This window comes from Euwallacea fornicatus, chromosome 37, assembly GCF_040115645.1.
Source record: "Euwallacea fornicatus isolate EFF26 chromosome 37, ASM4011564v1, whole genome shotgun sequence".
NCBI classification, from domain to species: domain Eukaryota; kingdom Metazoa; phylum Arthropoda; class Insecta; order Coleoptera; family Curculionidae; genus Euwallacea; species Euwallacea fornicatus.
In genome coordinates, this window is record NC_089577.1 from 405634 (window position 1) to 425336 (window position 19703).

The 19703-nt window shown below is 40.6% G+C and overlaps 2 protein-coding genes and 2 long non-coding RNA genes across 4 annotated transcripts in view; 1 reads left to right on the plus strand and 3 right to left on the minus strand.

Moving 5' to 3' along the window:
* The window catches only part of LOC136349371 (uncharacterized), a 49682-nt gene extending 40298 nt beyond the window's left edge, over positions 1–9384 (minus strand). The window contains exons 1-2 of the long non-coding RNA XR_010733790.1: positions 9073–9384; positions 7334–7606 (exon numbers count right to left, since the gene is read on the minus strand). This is a non-coding gene — a long non-coding RNA (uncharacterized lncRNA). The remainder of the gene's footprint in view (positions 1–7333; positions 7607–9072) is intronic.
* Positions 4882–12318, plus strand: LOC136349370 (uncharacterized). The gene is made up of 3 exons (XR_010733789.1): positions 4882–4971; positions 11985–12171; positions 12231–12318. It is a non-coding gene; the product is annotated as an uncharacterized lncRNA (long non-coding RNA).
* On the minus strand, positions 9728–12112 carry LOC136349356 (facilitated trehalose transporter Tret1-like). The gene is made up of 2 exons (XM_066300861.1): positions 11977–12112; positions 9728–11256 (listed from the first exon to the last, which is right to left on the minus strand). Exons 1-2 carry the CDS (start codon positions 12050–12052, stop codon positions 9920–9922), a joined length of 1413 nt encoding a protein of 470 aa, XP_066156958.1. The 5' UTR covers positions 12053–12112; the 3' UTR covers positions 9728–9919.
* A 2215-nt stretch (positions 12319–14533) lies between the features above and the next one.
* Positions 14534–19624, minus strand: CAH1 (carbonic anhydrase 1). Its single transcript, XM_066300871.1, has 6 exons — positions 19446–19624; positions 18966–19000; positions 15557–15748; positions 15289–15503; positions 15008–15229; positions 14534–14949 (listed from the first exon to the last, which is right to left on the minus strand). The coding sequence occupies exons 2-6, from the start codon at positions 18997–18999 to the stop codon at positions 14812–14814; spliced, it is 801 nt and encodes a 266-aa protein (XP_066156968.1). The 5' UTR covers position 19000; positions 19446–19624; the 3' UTR covers positions 14534–14811.
* Between the last annotated feature and the right edge of the window lie 79 nt (positions 19625–19703).

A 19703-nucleotide genomic window follows, 5' to 3' on the forward strand; every position in this document is an offset into this window, starting at 1 on the left:
CTAAATCTCCTGTCTAATTTTAAGCCTTTTGATGCTATTTTAAAGTCTCCTGCGACCTGCAACGTGTCGATATACCACCGGCCACAAAAGGAAGTTGATGCCTTCTAGCCAAGAGGAATTTACGACTCTTAGGCCGCAGTACTTAGTTATGCAAAGCACTCGAGGTGGTGATGATGATGATGATGATGACTCGTCGGGTAATGTTAAACATCGGCTGAGGTTCGCCCCATTAGTATCCGCTAGATGGCATGCGGGACGACTGCGACTGTGGCACCTTTTAGAATCGCATGCGTCCGTAGCGTACCCCCTCGTGACGGACGGTACGAGTTGGTGGCCGTGCCCCGCGAAAAGGGGGTGGGAACGTCGCTGCGCCGCTACTGGAACTTCGTAAATTTTGCGCTTGCATGCGAGCTTCCGAAATTGCCCAGCTGCATTGGGGCACTCGGGTTGGAAAGCAACTTGCCACCAACGAGGCCGGTACCTCGACTCGAATACAGGATGTCCCCAGAAAAGTGTCAGTTTTTGATTAATCAGTTCGAACTCGGCCGTAGGAAAGTTTTCGGATGCGATAAATTCATTGAAAAGCTCTGTTCCGAGCCGGTGAATAAACAGTGCCATCTGTCTTAGGCAAGATACAAAAAATCCACGTAGCCTCCTTATCGGTGCCGATAAGCTCAATATTTTTACGAATTCTGCTAATTCAAACTCATCCACGTCGAGGAAGTCTTCTGGACGAGAACTCGCATCTGCAATCGTTTCCGAGATATTTTCAATTGAATTTTCCGGTGCACGGCCAACAACTGATGAACATCATTTGCATTGCAAGGCTGGCTGTGAAAACAATAGAACTTCGCACGGGCGCCACTTTTGACGTTTCCACTGACGGTTGCAATATCGATAATGAGTCATCACTGTATCGACGAGCAGTTCGTCTGCAGTTGATGCCTCCCCGGAATCATGGCGAATTAACGCTCCGATCGAGAGAGGTACGGGCCTGCGTAGAACCCGGACACTACCATCGACACCCGGAGGCATCGGAGTGCGATTTGAAGGATCCTCATTTCAAGGCTCTTTCAAAATTACGAATATCGAAATTAAAGTACCGACCGGTACAGTGTTAAAGAGCGAAGAGGATAGAGAAATCCGCTCAGTGCAGTACGTTTTCCTTGTCCCCGAGGCGGAGATATAAATTTCAAAGTAATGTTTACTTCCTGTTGCCGGCGTTCGGGATATTTGCCGGACCGAGACAAGTTAGACACGCGGAAATATGAGAAATTATTATTATTGTTGTTTGCGTAGCTTTTTTCGGTAAAAACACAAGGAAAAACGTAAATATTAGTGAGCTTCCTGCCGGCTTTGAGCATATTTCATCGCCAGGCCTTTTAAAAACACGAATGCGTATGAATAATTTAAGCCCATATGTCCGATGATTGACTTACGGTCGTCTGGCCTATGAATTCTAATAGGAATAGATATTCGTTTTATTAGGAAGATTTATTGGTGGTTCGAAAAATTCCTGGGGCCCGGTTCTAGTCGTTCGAATTATTAATTCGCCTTTATCGTTAAGACGGATGGAATTCAGACTTTAATAGAAACTGACTAAAAATGCCAAGTGCGGGGCCCGCTTGCGGCCCAAATGGTCTGCCGAGCCGGTATCGGTCTTGTACAGTATTCCCGGAAAAGCCGAATTTTTGTATACAGGGTGTAAATCTAAAAAATTCTCGCGGTCACTCTCTCGAAACGGGATAGATTTTTTTTAATCGCTGGAACACGTCAATTTTGCTGTCGAGGGGGAAGAATTCAATGCGCCTCTTTCAACCCTCCACCTCACAGACCCACCCTTCCCAATATCCCGAATGGTGCAGGGGGCTAAGTGATATATCATTTTAAAGGGCCTTTGGTCCTCCGCATTTTGATAATTCATTTGGTACAATCGACTGTTGCATTACCAAATTAGGCGCCTTTGATCGTTCTAAAGTCATTCCTCCTGTTAGAGTTGCAATAGCGTTGAAATAACGATTTTTTCGTTCGAATATGTCTCGCAATTAGGAATCTGTTGCAATAAATCGAATAAAAAAATAGATCAAATGAATCACTGCATATGTAGAATACGAATTTGTTGTTTATAACAAATCGCTTAGTTGAAAAAATATCCGAAGGTCTAGAGGACGGGCCCCACTGCTCTGCAATATCCTTAGATGTTGAGAAGGCCTTCGATGAAGTTCGGCATGACGGTTTACTATACAAGATTAAGAAGAGTCCACCACAATTTCACTTAATTTCAAAGCAACACTTAAGTAACCGCATATTTCGAGTGAAGGTTGACAATAAATTATCTCAGTTCTATGATATTGATTCCGGAGTACCTCGGGGATCGGCATTGGGGCCGGTACTGTACTCAATATGTACGGCGACGAAGTTACGACGGCAACATTCGCCGATGACACGGCACTCATAGCAGTTGACGTGGGTCCCATGAGAGCGACGCATAAACTGCAGGAAAACATTAATATTCTGCAATCGTGGCTATCAAAGTGGAAAATCAAAATTAATGAGAACGAATCAAAACACGTAACCTTTACTGCGGGAAAAGATACATGTCCAGCAGTAAGAGTTAACGAGCAACCAATCCCTCAAACTAACGAAACAAAATATCTTGGAATCCACCTAGATCGCCGGTTAACATGGAAGAAGCATATCATGACGAAAAGAAAAGAGCTCGACGTTAAATACAGAGAGATGTACTGGTTAATAGGGCGGCATTCTCAACTATCGGTAGCTAGCAAAATTTTAGTATATAAATGCATCTTAAAACCTATTTGGAGCTGTGGCACTCAACTATGGGGTACAGCCAGTAACTCAAATACTGAGATCCTCCACCGATTTCAATCAAAAATAATAGTTAGGAACTTAGCCTGCGCCCCGTGGTCTATAACTAACAACGTGCTACACAACGACTTACACATACCCACCGTTCGGGGGGTAATCGAGCGCTACTCAACGAAGTATCAAGCTCGACTAACCAACCATCCAAACAAATTAGCAGTGGAACTACTAAACCCAATCCGAACAAGAAGAGAGATCAAGAGATTTCACCAGACTGATCGTACGGAACGATTCTCGGATCATCAACTTACTCAATCATGAAACTAAATACAAAAAGAATTTTTTTTTATGTTAAATTTTTTAATTCTGTTACAGGTCATAGCACAAAATTTGCTCATTGTTGGGCTTTCCCGACAGATTGTAAATAGTCTTTAAACTAAATAAAAAAAAAAAAAATTAATTAAAAAAAATTTTAAAAAATTAAATTTTTTTAATTAAAATTTTTTTTTAATAATTTTTTTTTTTAATTAAATTTTTTTTTTTAATTAAATTTTTTTTTTAATTTAAAAAAAATTAAAAAAATTTTTAACTTTAAAAAAATTATTGTTTTTTTTTTATTTGTAATGGAATGCTGTTTCACGGTGAAAGTAGCTGAAAATCGCCTTTCAAAATGCGATTTAATTTCGTTAAGTCCACGAGCTCGAATTGAATCTAAGGAAAAAATTCGACGATCGAAAAACAAAAATCCATAGGCGGACGTGAATCCAGGCAGTGCAGTGTGTTCTGTGTCGGAAATAAATAGCAACTGAAATCTTTCTGGTCGGGGGCCCGAGGAACGATAATTTTTCCTTTCAGGACTCCAAACGGTTTATAACTTCAGAAGGTATATTTACAATAACTTATTGTCAATCACTGATCGATGTACATGATCGAACCTCGCTTAATTTTATTCTTTAGTCAGTGACTACTCCAAGTGGTTTTTGTCACTGTTTATACATCCTCCATCAAGCGTATTGTGTACAGGCTGCACATCATTTTGTTTCTCGTATCCTTTCCATGGTTGAACTCATGAGCCGTACGGTCGCAAAAAAGGGTGTAAAGTTATTTCGAGGGTTGGAGGCCATCGCAACGTTGCCGTCGTTCCCTCTACGACTCGTACTTTAGGAAAACGCAAATTGAAAAGTTTGCTGTGCGACGTTGATTCTTAGATGATTCAGACGAGTCGTATTACGACTAACAAGATATTCTAAATACGGAATAAACTAATTATCCAGTTAACCCGAAACGAAAAATATTTCGCAATATCTCCCTTAGTTTCTGAGATACGGCACCGATTTGGTCGCTAGTTTGGGTGATTTTTTATTGCCAAAAAGTGCTGTTCCAAGGCTTCGCGGCCCCAATGGAAATATCCGTGGTCAACACTGATCAAAAATTTTCATTGCAACTTCGGAAATCGAATTGAATTTTCTCGTGCTGAAAATGCCAATCGTGCACGCCCCAGGTTTTAGCCGGAACAATTTGTTGATTTTAGATCTGTCGGGGGCAACTTTAGAGGTTTCCGAGATTTTTTTGGAAGTGTCCAGTAGATTATCCATATGTAATGCAACATGTCCATTGCACGGTTATAGCGATTGTTCAGGTTAGAATAAGACAGTTAAATTTATTATACTAAAAACGTGTATCATTCAGCCTTCCAAGTTATTGAGTTTTAACAGACTCTAAATTTGTGCTGTTCTCGGAAAAGTTGTGACTCATTTCCCGGTCAAATTATCATTGCAATTGAAAATGTATTTTCATTCCTTCGCGGCAGATTTGCATAGTACCGGCACTGCCTCGAATTCACAACTTTTTCCCTGTTTCACTAAATCTGAAAACGTCGCATGTTCCTTGCTATCGCAAATCGATTCCGAGATCGACCAGCTGTACCTTAACAAAGGGCAGGTAGTACGGATGTCCTTTCGTATACGATTCACTCGAATTTTGGCCGGACAACGAACGGGACGTTCTCAACGCTCTCTGTCCTAATAATCGGGATAATCTTCTGTTCTAGAGACTCGAGGGGTAAGCCGTTAGTGCATCCATGACTTAGGGAGTGAAACGGAAGATTGCTGACGTGATTCTGGCTCAGATTTTCGGTGCTAGAAGGTGAGTTCTGGTCGTTGTTCCCTGCGATTTACCGTTAAATTTTGCCAACGAGAACCGCGCAACTACAATTTTAGCCCTTTTGGCAGGTGCTTAGGGTCACCTTTGGAAGCGGCAGAAGAACTTGAGTTTTTTCCAAGATATAAAATTTTTTGTTGTGTTTCAGATCTCACTGCGCACCATTCTGCTTCGAACTGGAATTAGCTTGAAACTGATTTGAAAATTTCCTGAGAAATTAATGTTGAATGAATTTGCGTTTCAGATTTCTCCCGTGTGCTCTGCTGCTTCCAGTAGAAATTCGTTCGACGCTCACTACTCTGAAGATTTCCTCGGGAATCCATATTGATTGTTTTTTTGCTTCAAATTTCTACTACCTCCGCCTCTGCTTCGGGTCGAAATTCATTCGGATCTCGAGTTGTTTTGAAGTTTTTTTTTCTTTTCTGGTAAATAATGGATTTTTTTGTGATTCAGATCTCAGCTGTGCATTGAGTGCGAGCCGCATTCGCGTTTCGTCTCTCTTACAAATCTCCTTGGCTAACCCGTAATTAGAAGTAATTTCAGTTCGTCGATGAGTTGCATGTGCCATTCTTCAAATAGCTCACAATAACATACGAATTATCGCGATACGCGTTAAGTGATTAGAATGTCTAGTAACAACGACCGGTATCACAGATAAATAAATAATGCTTTCCATGCAAGACACTATCGGGATTTGTTGAAACGGCATTGCGTTGCTGACAGAAATAAACAAAAAAAAATTCCCATTTTACATAGATGTTTTAAGGGTTTTCGTAAGAACCTTAGTAAGATTGATGAACATTTACTTCAGCGATTAACGCATCTCTTCTTTCGATGATTGTCGCCACAAGCGATAGGTCAACAGGTTAGCAAATTAGTTTTATTAAATCATTTCCCAACCGTTAACCACGTTCGAACAAAAAAATCAGAGTTTTAACGCTATCAAGACAACATTAGGGAAAATGACTTTGGAATGATCAAAAACGTTTAACCGATAACGCAGCAGTTGAACGTACCGAAGGAAGTACCAAAATGTAGAGAATGGAAAGCCCTATAGAGCCGTGTGTCACTTAACCCCCTTTACCATTTAAGATATTGGGAAGGGTGGTTTTGCGGGATAGATGGTTGAGAGAGACACGGTGAATTCTACATGAGTATCGTTCCCCCTCGATAGCGAAATCCGCGTGTTTCGGGGATTTAAAAAAAATCTATCCCCTTTCGAGATAACGGGGGTAGGAAGTTCTCCAATTGACACCACACATAAGTTTTAGCAGCCGGTGGAGGCTGCCCGGCATAAAAATGGCCGATGCGCGAGTGTGTGAATTTGAAAACTTCCGACTGGGACTTTAATGAGGAAAAACACGCGGAGTGTCTCTAATTCCCATTGGCATGGAGAAGCTACACGGAGAGGAGGCCTGGCCACGGCCCCCCTTGCGGGGACGCGAGGCACGCCGAGGGGCCCTCACGGATCCGCGCTCCCGGCTACGCCACTGGCCCCGTAAGTATCGAAACTTTCATCGGCTTCAAGAGGTGTACACGTCGAACCGAAGACGGGCGTGGGCGATTCCGAAAGGCTGTTCAACAAAACAATGCCGTTTTGTGTTTGGAGAGAAAAAACATAAATACTCATCCGAGAGCATCTACAAGAAGTATTTACCGAGTCGGCGGGATTAAAAGGTACGTCATTGCTGTAGCTTTTAATTAAAGGGGCACGCAATACCCCCGGAGGGATAAATGATTGCCAAAACACGCACTTTTGAAAAGCAGAATTGCCCTCCTTATACGAGCCCGACGAGGGTTTTAGCAGGGCGTAAAAACGTAATCGATGTAATTTCGTTAATTATTACGCCTTAAGGAGGAGCACTTGCGAGGCCTATTTGTGCGCCATTTTCCAAAAAGACATGATCCCTTGTCATCTCATTGAATCCTGCAGGGGCCTGCAAGTCCCCGAGAGCGCATAAAGCCGAAACGTAAAAGTAGAGATTTGAGGAAACGACGGGGACATTTCGGAAAGTAAAACGAATAAAGGATGTTGCTTTGCGACTATCCCCAAGGGAAATTTGCGTCTTTAGGTCCGGCAGAGTGTCATGTTTCCGTAAAACTGCTGTGCGGCTTTGAAAAACTGAATTTCCCGCGTGTTTCACGGTCTATTCCGAGTATTTTAAATTCATTTAAATACGAGGCAATTAATGAGAATTATCAATGCAACGGCCTGAAATGGTCGTAAATTTTGAGCCGCCCGCTCGTAAATAATATCGTCGTACGAGCCAGGAATTTTTTACGATAATGCGCCTGTTGATGAGAGATTTGTTGTTTATGGACTATGGCTACAAGTGGAAGCACCTACCTTAGAAAGAAAAATATTTGCACGGAAAAACGTCGAGGGCAATGCGAACTCCTCCATGGCAGCAAGCTCCTCCTTGCCTCGTCCTCTTGTGACTAAGCTCATTTCAGATTTCTTGCTCTTCACACCGTGCCCTTCAGGGCCCTAGTTCTTACGTCCTATCGCACTTTCCCCCATTAGAACTAGTTCTAATGAAGGACGGCATACATGGAGACCTTGTCCCGTTGGCCCTGAAGGAGGGAATGATCTCCTTATTTCGATGTCCAAATTTTCCATCTGTATGGAGGAAAATTGAAACACGAACTTTTAAAATTGAGTAAAGAATTTTCGGATTATATAACTTAGTTTGTGAAGAAAAATTGCTATTTCATGACCTCGGCAAAAGAATCGCTCGATAGAAAGCAATGAAGACATCCTTGTTCGTACCCAGGCTCACGCATGTGTTTACCCCCCCACACCAGGCGAACGTCACTGATTTAGTACAGAGTGACACCCCAAGAAATTTCTACACGTTTTATTTAAGGGGGCTGTTTTGTAAACATCGGAGTTGCCCCAAAGGGCGTTTGGAAACGGCTTAAATTAAAAGAAAAGTCGATGATTTGTCTTTTGACTTCCAAGGTGGCTTTTCTAGTCATTGAATGGGAAATCTCACATCGGCATTTTGTGCGAAGTCCAAGAATTTTGCCAAAAAACCAGCGACGACGAATAAAAGAGAGATTCGCGTCAATCTTTAACTACTGTCCAGAAGCGGTCAAAATTAAAGAACGTTAAGACGCTGGCGACCTCTAACGGTGATATCGAGGAACTACTTAATTCGCACTGCACGAAAACGTGAAATCTATCGAGCTAACTGATTAATGGGAACGATGCGATACTTATATTTTACATAATAGATGGCAGAAGTTTCGAATACTTTCTAGTGCTTCCCTGTGCTTGAAGTTTAAAAATTCCAAAGACAAATTTAACTGCTTCAAGCTAAATAATTTGGCATAAATACAAACTACAAGTTAATGTATAAACATCAACGTTATTTGATTATTCACGTGTAATTATTGCTTCAATACCACATGTAAAAATCCCCGTATCCCTTCAATTTTTTTTTACCAGTACAAAAAATCACACGTGTAAAACGTTTGTTTTCAACGAAAATTCGACTAGAAAAATCCACGTCATTTCGGAGGAACAAAGTCCACGCAAAGAACTAACAAAGTAAAACAAACAAAAGGAAAACCTATTGGCGGAAAGTGGCCACATGACCCCTGTTTTGATTTCTGATTGGATTGACGTAGCTGCATCAGTTTGGCAATTGTTTTTCGCGGCGTCCTAAATCCTCTTTGCATAATCTTGCGTGATCATTTAACATTTTTGATGTTTTAATAGTAATGTGTTCTAATGGCGTAATAGATGATGCAATGAACAATAAATGTAACGCGCGAGAACCCGTTTCGAGTGCCAATTTTTCTATTCTAGAAGGTTCCAAGACCACGACCCCTAGGCACGCTGTGACGTCACAGGTATTAAATTGAATATAGACAAACGCTTCGCGAATCTTGTGGAAAACACCAATTTACAGAGGTCCATTTAAATAAAAATAGAGAACAATTACACATTCGAAATACGGACTGCATTGACGACAAATTGAAGCGAAAATAAATGCAAAAGACATTGTAAAGAGCAAAAAAGTGCACGGTAGCTTTCCCAAAAAAATAAAAAACAAAAGCTTCATTATGTAAAAACTATACCATATCCGTACTGGAACAAAATCCAAGTCGCCCTCAGATTTCGCACTCAAAACGCTTTATTTCCACTAAATAAATTGAAAAAATTCAAGCAGAATGACCTCAAGCCACTTTACAACTTCGACTGTTTAATGCAGACGCAATAAAAACAAAAGGGAAACCGGGAAACCCTAGTGGCTGAGACAGGTCACGTGCCTCGGTTCCAGACTTCCGATTGAATTGGAATTGGGGTCAATTGTCCAATAATTATTATCCACCGCCTCCTAGATTGTTATTTGCATATCCTGCGTTGTCGGTAGGTTGCGCTTTTGATAAATTGCATGCGGGTTTTGGGTTATTTTTGGGGAACTTTAGCTGTTTTCTATGATGAATGGACAGAATTTCTATAATATACTGAGTTGTGGATCTCTGTAAAGCGTTTAAATCGAAATAAAGACGAAAATTAATTCACACGAAAGCTGTGAGAAATAAGACAGCAAATCCCTTTTTAAAGCAAACGTTACGTACTGGTGGCGCGTGGATATGCAACCAGAGTTACGCATTTTAATCCATTCCCGCCGGCGTATTATGAATTTATGATTTTTACTAATGGCATGGTTTTAAGCTTTATGCATTGTGCACCATTCAGTCGAGGCATTGAGAGCCCGCATGAAAATGCTACGTTCAAAACTTCATTTATTGATTCTAGCAGCTAGTAATGAAAATAAAAATGCGCGAAAAATAAAGCTAAAATAAATAAATTTCTTAATACAAAAACATCACGTCCCATTCACTGTACATTAACATTGAAGCCTACTTATTATTATATAGATTGATCACTTTGCTCGTATAAACACCTACAAAATACTAATCAAACATTTTCTCCATCCTGAGACTTTTGCATTCCCTTGAGCTCCTTCTGAATATCCTCCAAGGTCTTGCCCTTAGTTTCCGGCACTAACAGCCAGATAAAGACTAACCCAATGGCACAGCAAGCTGCGAAAGCAAAAAAGGGCACGGAAATCCCAAAGTCGTCCTGCATGATTTGGAAGAATTTAGATACCATTGTCACAATGAGCCCAAACCAGATATCTGCGAGGCAAAGGGCAAAGGCTTTGACGCTCGTAGGGAACATTTCTCCTAAGAATAGTACAGGGATGACTCCCATTCCTATATTAAAAATCACCACGTACCCCAAGAGGGCAACTAAAGGGACGATTTTGTATTTGGTGACGTCGATCTGGGTATTGGCGTTGAGGAAGAAGTAGGTGCCTTCCAGGGAAAGGACCAATCCTGATCCGATTATCGAGATCATCAATAGAGGTTTACGGCCAATTTTATCCACTAAGAAACTAGAGATTAGGGCGCAAATCAGCTGTAGGGTGAAATAGATCATGGTCGCGGCGATCGGAGTCATGTCGCCACTGGCTTCGTGAAAAATACTTTGGGCGTAAAAGGTGATCACAGTGGTCCCGCTAAACTGCTGAATCGCCCTCAAGCCGAACACTATAATCATGGCCCTCCTGTTACTTGCAACACTAAAGAGCTCATAAAATTTCCCACTTTGCTCTCGCTCTTCTTTCACCGCCTCCATCACCCTGTTGAGCTCGCTGGAAACGTCCCGAGACTGCCTGAGCAATTGCAGACTTTTAGTGGCATCCTCGATGCGCCCTTTCATTACCAGATAATAAGGGGTGTCTGGCACGAACCAGAACAAAGCAAAGAACAAAGGCGGCAGGGCTGAACACACTAAAGCCGCATTGGTGATGCTCAAATACGAGCCGATAATGTTGATCGTCAGCATTCCAGTGATCATAGAAAGCTGGATACTGGACCCCAGTAGGCCTCGAATGTTATAAGAAGCAATTTCTCCTAAATACATGGGGAACGCGGTGAAAACTAGCCCGTCAGCCCATCCCGCAATGAAGCGGGCCAGATAGAGCTCCCATATGGTGGTGGCGAAGGCTACCATGATCCAAGCGAGGAGATATGCGGGTGCGGTCATCAGCATGCAGGTCTTCCTTCCGATTCGATCCACCATGTAAGCGGTTAAGATTGAGCCAGATGCTGCGCCTATGCAGGGCATGGATGCCAACCAGGAACCATCTTGGCTGGTCACGTTGATGTGGGAGGAAGAACTGAGGAGGTACGGTAGGGAGGGCGAGGGCCACCCGAAGTGCATGGCGCCTGATATGACTCCCAGGCATCCTGAAACAAATTGATGGAGTGAGAGTTTCGACTTTGTGCGAAAATGATTAAAATTGAAGTGTTTTAGTCAAAAATTGATTTTTAATGCTGTGGTTCACAAATCGATGGAGGTAGGAGAGGAGGGTGACTGGGAGGATACTCGTGGCAGGTAGCTTCAAAAAGTGAAGTAATTTATAGGATATTCGGGCGAGGATAATGACTAAAACTGTGAGTTAACCGAAACACCCGCTTTTGAGACTCTGAAACTTCTAAATCTGAAAACGTAGACATAAGGATATGTATACTAGAAAGATTTCTCGTAGCACGCAATTTTAGAATATTAAATAATATACAGGGTGATTGATTAAAAAATATCGACTTTTAAGAGCTTAAAGCTGAACTATCTAAAAGCTAAAATTATTTAGAGATCACTAATTTGGAGACTTTAAAACTTCAAAACCTGAAGAGATTGATGTAGGGACATGGATTCTAGAAATAATCTTTGCACTATGTAGTATCTACATATCTATTATCAAAACATGCATTGCTTTAAATAAATTCAATATTCTAGCAGTTAAAGAAGTGACGATTCTATAACGTTTTCATGCATTTCCGTATCTTCCCACTGATTTGAAACATTGAAGCAACAACATCGATAATGAAATTGATACCAACTCTGCTGTTCAACAGAAAAAAAAAACTGTTCTAATAGCTCAATTTTCGATTTGTTACATGTCTCACCTGTAAAGGTAGCCAGGTACTGGTACACAGCACTGCCTTCCGGAACCTTCAGTTTCTGTGCCAACCCGAAAATCATGATGATTCTCTTCAGCTAAGAACTTGCTTTCCGGTCTACCACTACAACATCTATTCGAAATCGGTGCCCCTCCACTTATAAAGCAAATTATCGAAAAACAACTTGGTGACGTGTTTTAGGTAGGATCTTTTTTATTAATCTTCAACAAATTGCCCCACATCGACTTGTGTTTACTTAGCGCGACATTGGAGGATTTAAGGAGGCTTTGGAGGAAATCTCAACGAGCATCGAATCCGGACGGCGCGGAGGCTTGTGGTGGAACGGTGGATGTGCGCTTGCGGGTGTTGCAGGAGAAATCGGTCTAATTGAGACATTATTAGGTGGTAATGGGATTTGCAAAGGGAAAATCGTGGTGTGTGAGAGGCCATTTGGGTGTCATGAGCGTCAATAGTCAAGGACGCGGCAAAATGGGGAGATGTATGTAGGAATATGAAGGTGCATTGAAAAGACACCCTATAACTCGTAGTGCAGCTACGCTTTGCAAAACTCAGATCTGTGTGATCTGTAACCGGTTAAAAAGTCGAGTTTTCGATATACCAATAGGGAAACAGGAGGATTTGGAGTTTTTCGCCAAAAAGATTCAGGATTGCAGATCTCTGAAACTGTAATGGGTTGGCATGGGCACGATTACACTCTAAATGGGTCCTATGATTAAACGCTTCTAAATATTCTATCAGATAATGCTGGAAAAACACCAACTATTTAAATGATCGCTATTCATAGGCAATTATATCTAGCAATAAATTAACGAAATTATCAATTCTTTAAGTTTAAAATTTAATTGAATCCGACCTGTCTGAACCAATATAATGATTTTTTTCTCCGAATTAGCTCTTTTGTAATTTGTCCAAAAAACCCAGTACGTTTACTGGTACACCATGATATGGCGCCTTTTTAACAACCTCATGACCAAAGTACACAATGCTTGATGAAATTAATAATTCTTATGAATTTTCAAGTGTTAATTAATCGCTTGGTTATACCCACAAATATATTCTGGCTACCGCAGAAGAATGTATAGAAAGTTAAATTTTACACGTTAATGTCAATATTATAGGAGAATTTAATTCCTGTCTGGGCCTTGGAGTAATATTGATACATTCTGTAATGAAATAGAATTGTTTTAATTTTTAAAAATATATATATATAAGTCGTGTGTTAATATTGGTTTTGCCGCACACTGCTTGGCTTACCTAATGCCTTCGCTAATAGCGATTATTATCGCTTACATGGTGTGATGCTGCGATGTTGTTGACTGAACGTATTACCAGAAGTAGGCTAAAATGAAGTTTTGAATCTGGAGGCATCAGTCTCGCACCGAAAAAAATGATTTACGAGAAAAAATATAAACGAAGAGATTTCAGTTAGAGCCGCTGATTTTCTTTCGTTTTTTGATTGAGATCATCTCGATCAGCACGTATTGAGCATTGTAAAAAACCATTATAACTTTGTACATAAAAAGATAAAAAATACAGTAAAAATGCCTTCTAAGCAGTCATTGTTTGTGTGATCGCACGCTCGTAGTCTTACCGTTACTACTCATTTAATTATCTATTGTTAAAGGTTTAAGGTAGTACCCACCTGAATAAATTAAGAATATACTCACGTGATGAGATAATAGGAGCTTTCGCCACTTGCGCGCTTTTGAGCCGGTCTCGAATTCATCCAGCCCCAGGCAATGATTGATAAAATGATCTTGACAGCGTTAGGACAGCTCGTTCTTGAGAGAAGCGACTTTGAGTTAATTACGGAATAAACCCACACACATGCGAGCATTTACCCAGAATGTATTGGCAGAATACCGTCCATATAAGTTTTAAATATATTAAAAACTGAGAGAAAATCTAATAATTCGATGTGAATTTACCTATTCAGGGCAATATATCCTTGCGCTATTGAGTGAAAACAAAAATCAACCCCTTAAAATAAGAGACTCTAATGCTCCTCCCCTTCAAAATGAAACAATAAATACTTTGTGAGCGAATTTGAATTCACCAAATTGTGAATAATTTCCTCGTAAAACTCGATAAAAGCACCCTTTCCTGTACAAAATCCTTTCTAATTAGACTCAACTGAAACTATTTCAAGAAGTCTAAAAAATATATTCCTCTTTTCGCTGTATATGTAACAACTATCGGACTATTCACAAACCGATGAAAACCTTAATCTATGTAAACATGACGCTAAACGGTGTAAAGTCAATAAAAATAACTCTTAGGCACGAAGTCACAAAGTGTTCCTCACACTTTAACATTTACTTACATAAGTAAGCAAGCGATGAAAATAGAAATCAACCCCTTAAAATTAAGAGGAAAGGGCATCCTCATCCCTTAATAATTAAAGAAAAATAACCAAGACATTAAATGATTAAAAAAGTTGTGGGGAATTTTGAATTCACCAAATTGTCCATAAACTCTTCTGAGACTTTGATAGAACTATCCGTTCCTGTATAAACTCTCGAAACCAATTAAAACTCATTGAAAAAGTCTAGAAAATATATTTTTTCGCTTTACACAAAACTACAATTGGGCATATTCACACATCAATGAAAACCTTCATAAACTATACAAACACATCGTTAAACTGTGTAATTTCCATAAAACTAATCGTAAGGCACAACTCCGAAGAGAAGTCAGCTTTCAATTATTAACATTTATATACACAAATAAGCAGTGGTTGGACCTCAAACAACAACTAGTCTAATCTCTGATTTTAGGAACAAAAACCTTAAAAGTAAGGCACTAAAGGAGGGGTTTTGGTCACTGCCTGCACTCCTTGATCTCGCGCTGCCCTAAGGGCAACGTGGGCCTAAAGTTCCTTTTCACATAACCGTCGAACTCATCACAGGGGCATATATCTTCGTAGCTGTAGCATTTCAAGCTGCGGAAAGCGTCCAACTGCAAAAAATCCGCAGAAATCTTTAAAACGAGAATTTTGAATTTAGGATCTCTCTACCTGTTCCTGAGATACCTCCATCGGGTCTTTAAAAACAATCCAAACTACACACTCGGAACAGGGAGGCGTGGTCAACGAACCATGATACGTGTAATAGCCGCTGTTCTCGGGTAAAAGCCCCGCAGGGCTTAAGGGGGCCAAAATTTTTGCAGATTCTCCCCGAAATTGCACCTTGCTCAGCTGCGCCACTACTTTATCCAGTTCTAAATGTTTTCTCCCGGGCTGAGATATGAGGGTTAAAAAGATGAGTAAAAAAAGGGTAATTAGAATCTGGAACTCACTTTCAAAAACACCCCCAAAACGGCTAAACCATCGGGGTGTTTGGCTGCCTCCTCGAAAGAGTGATATTTCGTGGAATTCCAGTGCACTAAATGCAACTCTCCCGCGAATTTAGCACCGTTAATTGTGTGCTCAGATCCTTCTTCGTTGGTTTTGCCCCAGTGGCAGTGGAACTGTTCCAGTATGTAAGTGCCGTCAAGGGGTCCCCCTACAAGCTCTAAAACCTCATAGAAATAAGTTGGATTAAAAAAAATTTTCTTGGTTCCTTACCGGATCCAGCACCATCCACTGTGACCTTCCAGCAATATCCGGGATTAGACACTACCTTCGTGCTTTCGGGGATGTACCTCCAGCTAAGTTTCCTGTTAGAGTTTAGTTGTTTGAGGTCAACGGCCCTAATGTCGATGGGGCTCTGTTTCACTCCTGCTGCTTCCGGGTAGCTGTGAGGCCATTTCTCCGGACCTGATGGAGGTCGAAAAAAATACAAATTCCAACTGTTATAAAGCGGTTATGGACGTGGAACTTAACTGATAATTATAGCACAAAACTCGCCTCAATCCGTCAGAAAAATCAAAACTTATTCAAGCAGTACAGCTACAACAAACCAAGTGCGAATAACGGCCAGAAATCGGTTTAAGCATGCTTGAGAAACTGCAAAACATCGACTAACTCTAATTATTTCATTTTGGATTAAAAACTCTTGAAAATGCCTTTTATTTTCTGTTATCAAATTATGTATGAAGGACGGAGCAAGTACAACTGATTTTTTTATTCGCTCTACGCCGTTATTTGTCCTAAGTGGGACTGAGATGGAGTAATATTCGTATTTTCGTGCCGACTTACGCTTGTAACCGTAGTGATCAGGCAACCACAAATACAGGTATTTAAATAACCCACCGTTCATCGGCGCACTTAAGAGAACGCAAACGTTAACTCTTTTCTTTGATCAAACCGGTGAGATATGAGTGTCCAGCTCAGGTTTAAATAATAGCACAGGAAAAAGACATAAATCCTTTCATTTTTATTCGGCACAGAATGGTGGCAAGTTGGTATACACTATCTTGAAGGTTCTCGTCCGATTTACGTGACTCTCGACCCTGAATATGCACCACTTAACCGCACCCTAACTGACGGGTAACCTTAACCCAGAGCCAGATAAAAACACCATCACAATTTAATTACGGGGCAGCGCTTTTGCTTAGAAAATTAATATGCTCTTTATGGTCATGGGATCGATGCAACGCAACGCTGCACTTTTTCGTAACGATTGACCGAATTTCCAATAATTAATATCTACTAGAGAGGCCCAAGAAAAATGGCTCTGAAGAGGCTCATCAGTCAATTATCATGATCCACATGCGTGGTAATAGTCGGGTTAAAGTAAGGGTCACCACCGACACTTTTTGAGGCCAAATAATAATCGGGCACTGAATGCCACGATAATTAATCAAAGGTCCATTAAATTGTCGATTTTCGGGGAATAGAGAGTCTTAGAGAAATAATTCCTTTAAGGCCATTACACTTACAATAAATTTCCTTGACAATGGAAGTTTTGAAGCGTTAAGGTCTACGCCGCGCAATTACATGAAAATTATTATTTGAGTGTGTTGTTTCATATCTTTATCGTTGAGGGTCTCCTATTTTCGACCTTGAGGAAGACAAATGTGGTTCGTCTCTAATGAGATTTGCCTCCGGAGCACCAAAATAAATCGGTGTGACGTAATTATGATTTTTGGGGAAAATCTCTTACTGGCAGCGTTTCAACTTTATTGGGGACTTCGGATATTCGATTTTAAATAGATTTTTTGAGCGTGTGCTTTTTGGCAAAATAACTCCTTCCTTAAAGAATTCTAAGGAAGTCCCATGAATAAATCATAAATGTTGTTTGCACCACACACACACACACACACTCACACACAACAATCTTTCATCTATTATTGAACCATGCCCATTTAGGTAAATTCAATTCGGCTCATACATTATTTATTTATCATGCGCACGGACACATGCGTGGGTAATTGTTTTCCTTTTTCACAATGTATTTCCGAACCATTGCTAGAAAAACGCAAAATTCGGTCCGCTAATGTGTCGGTTAACATGGCAGGATTAACGAGAACGTGTTAACTGCTCAGCAAACTGATCGTATTTGCGCAGGAGCCCGTTGAAATTCTGGCTTAAAAATGGCGGATAATTCGATTTTAATGAGTATCGTACGAATGCAAAAAAGCCCGTGGAGCGCTGCTAAAACAATGAGCAAACACGTGACCTGTTTGAGGAAGATGGTTCGTGATTGGCTTTTAATGCATCTCAAAGGTTGGTTTCACCTCTCAAGTCGCGTTTAAAAGTCGATTTGTGGTATGTGTTGATGTCAACAAAAACAGATGAAAAAACCACAGAAATTTAGTATTTAAATCCCCTTTGAATGCGTCGTAATATAACGGAAATAATGGAGTACGTGAGTTCCAGAATAAAAAAAAACTTAATACAAAAACTGTGCAAAAAGTTCCCATACGACATTAACGCATTAGCAGACACAGGTGTGATGACACTGAACGTGTTAAAATACGACACAAACCCTTCTATTAAGTTTAATTCATACAACAGGTACCAAGTGCCTCCTCAATGATTTAAAATCAGATTATCACTGGCGCTTACCACCCCCATTAGCCTTCATTACGTATGATTACCTACGAAAATTAAAAGTGGTATCATTTAACGTTAGCCATTGGGGCTCCGGTATATCGGGGCCACTTGTGAACATACTATTGCCTTCGTTTTACTTTACTGATGCCATTTTAAATGTGACTCAGCAACATCCAGGATGCAATTTGCTCAGTGATAATTGGAAAAAATCTTCGGTATGCAACTCAATGGTTAACCAAGTCTCAAGAATCGGATTTAGTCACCATCCTTTTAATGTACTTTACTGTAAGGAAGGGGGGGTATTACTGGTTGCCTACTAGTAATTGCAAATTGCGCAATTAAATCACATGAAAAAGACGGATTTACACAGAGTTAATGGAACAAACAAGGAAACTTGATCAGCGTAAGAGTAATGGGGGTTTAACGCGAGGTTTGACCATTTTGTGTGAATTTCTCAAAATTCTGGATTTGAACGGAAAACGCTGTCTTCGACTAAGCTGTTAACAGATAATGATCGGGGGTTCTGGAATAAAATCTTGGGTATCGACTATTTGAGGCTGGAAAACTGGGCTTTCCCCCCTCGCTGTGGTAATTGCCGCAGTTGCGAATAAAAGTTTCTGAAGGAGAAAAGCCTAATGATATACAATTATTTATTTTTCAATTCTTTCATAGACCTACACCCCTCGTGGTATATGCTCTGTGACTTATTTAGGCAAAAATCGGCTTCACAACAATCGTTCAATGAGCCTGTCGAGCTTCATCAAAGTCGGTCCTATTTTAGAGGGAAATAAGGCACAATTCAGTTTTTTCGTGGATCCCATTCTGTCAAGGAAATTGGAAAATTTCATCAAACTTATTTGAACGAAATCCCTCGTTTTTGACACGCAACGCATACTCTATTTTCCCATTAACATTAATGCAATATGCTCGTGCATGTCATTAACAATATTTGATCGGCTTTTTCAACAAAAGCGCCCCCATTTTACCGGGATTACGAGCAATTTATTATTGACTTTCAAACCCACTTAAGACTTACCGTTCTCCTGGTTGTATCCCCATTCCAGAGGCATCCTAAAAATAGAAAGAAAAATGGATGAAATAAACCGGCTGACTTATTTTTGAAATTATTGGCACTTCAGGTGACGGCCTGCATGTTAGCGCTTACTATACTTACAATGAAAACAAGCACATAATTAGCTTGATGACGTGTAATTAATCAGAAATCGTCAAAATTCTTAAATTTATTTTAGAAACTCCTGGCTGGGCCAATGCGATTAGAAAACCATGGTTAGTTGGGCAGCAGTTAATGGAAAAATTCGAAGAGCATCAAAACAACTAAGCCCATTGTGGACTTGATGGAAACCTAACTATATATAACCGTATCAGGCGTCGGACAATGAGCAGCACACCTTGAGCTCATTATCCACAAGAAAAAAAAAAACAATTTCGTGAGTAAATTTGGCAGCTTTAAACTTGGCTTTTAGGAGGTCAAAATACACCTCGAAGTCCCACTCACCTGCGACAGTTTACGTACTGAAACACAATAGAAAAATTCTGTTGAAAAGGCGCTTTTCAGATTTCTAGCCCGCGAATGATTGTTTGTAAATAGGCGAAAAAGCTCCGGTCACTACTCCGGATCGCCTGCCTTGGATAATGTTTATGGCCCCCACCACTGGTGACTGCTGACTACGGGAAACCCACGCTACTTATCGGGCTTTTATTTTCCTCTTCGGTGAGGAGGGGAGTAGGGATCGCGCCAAGTGTTGTGTTGACA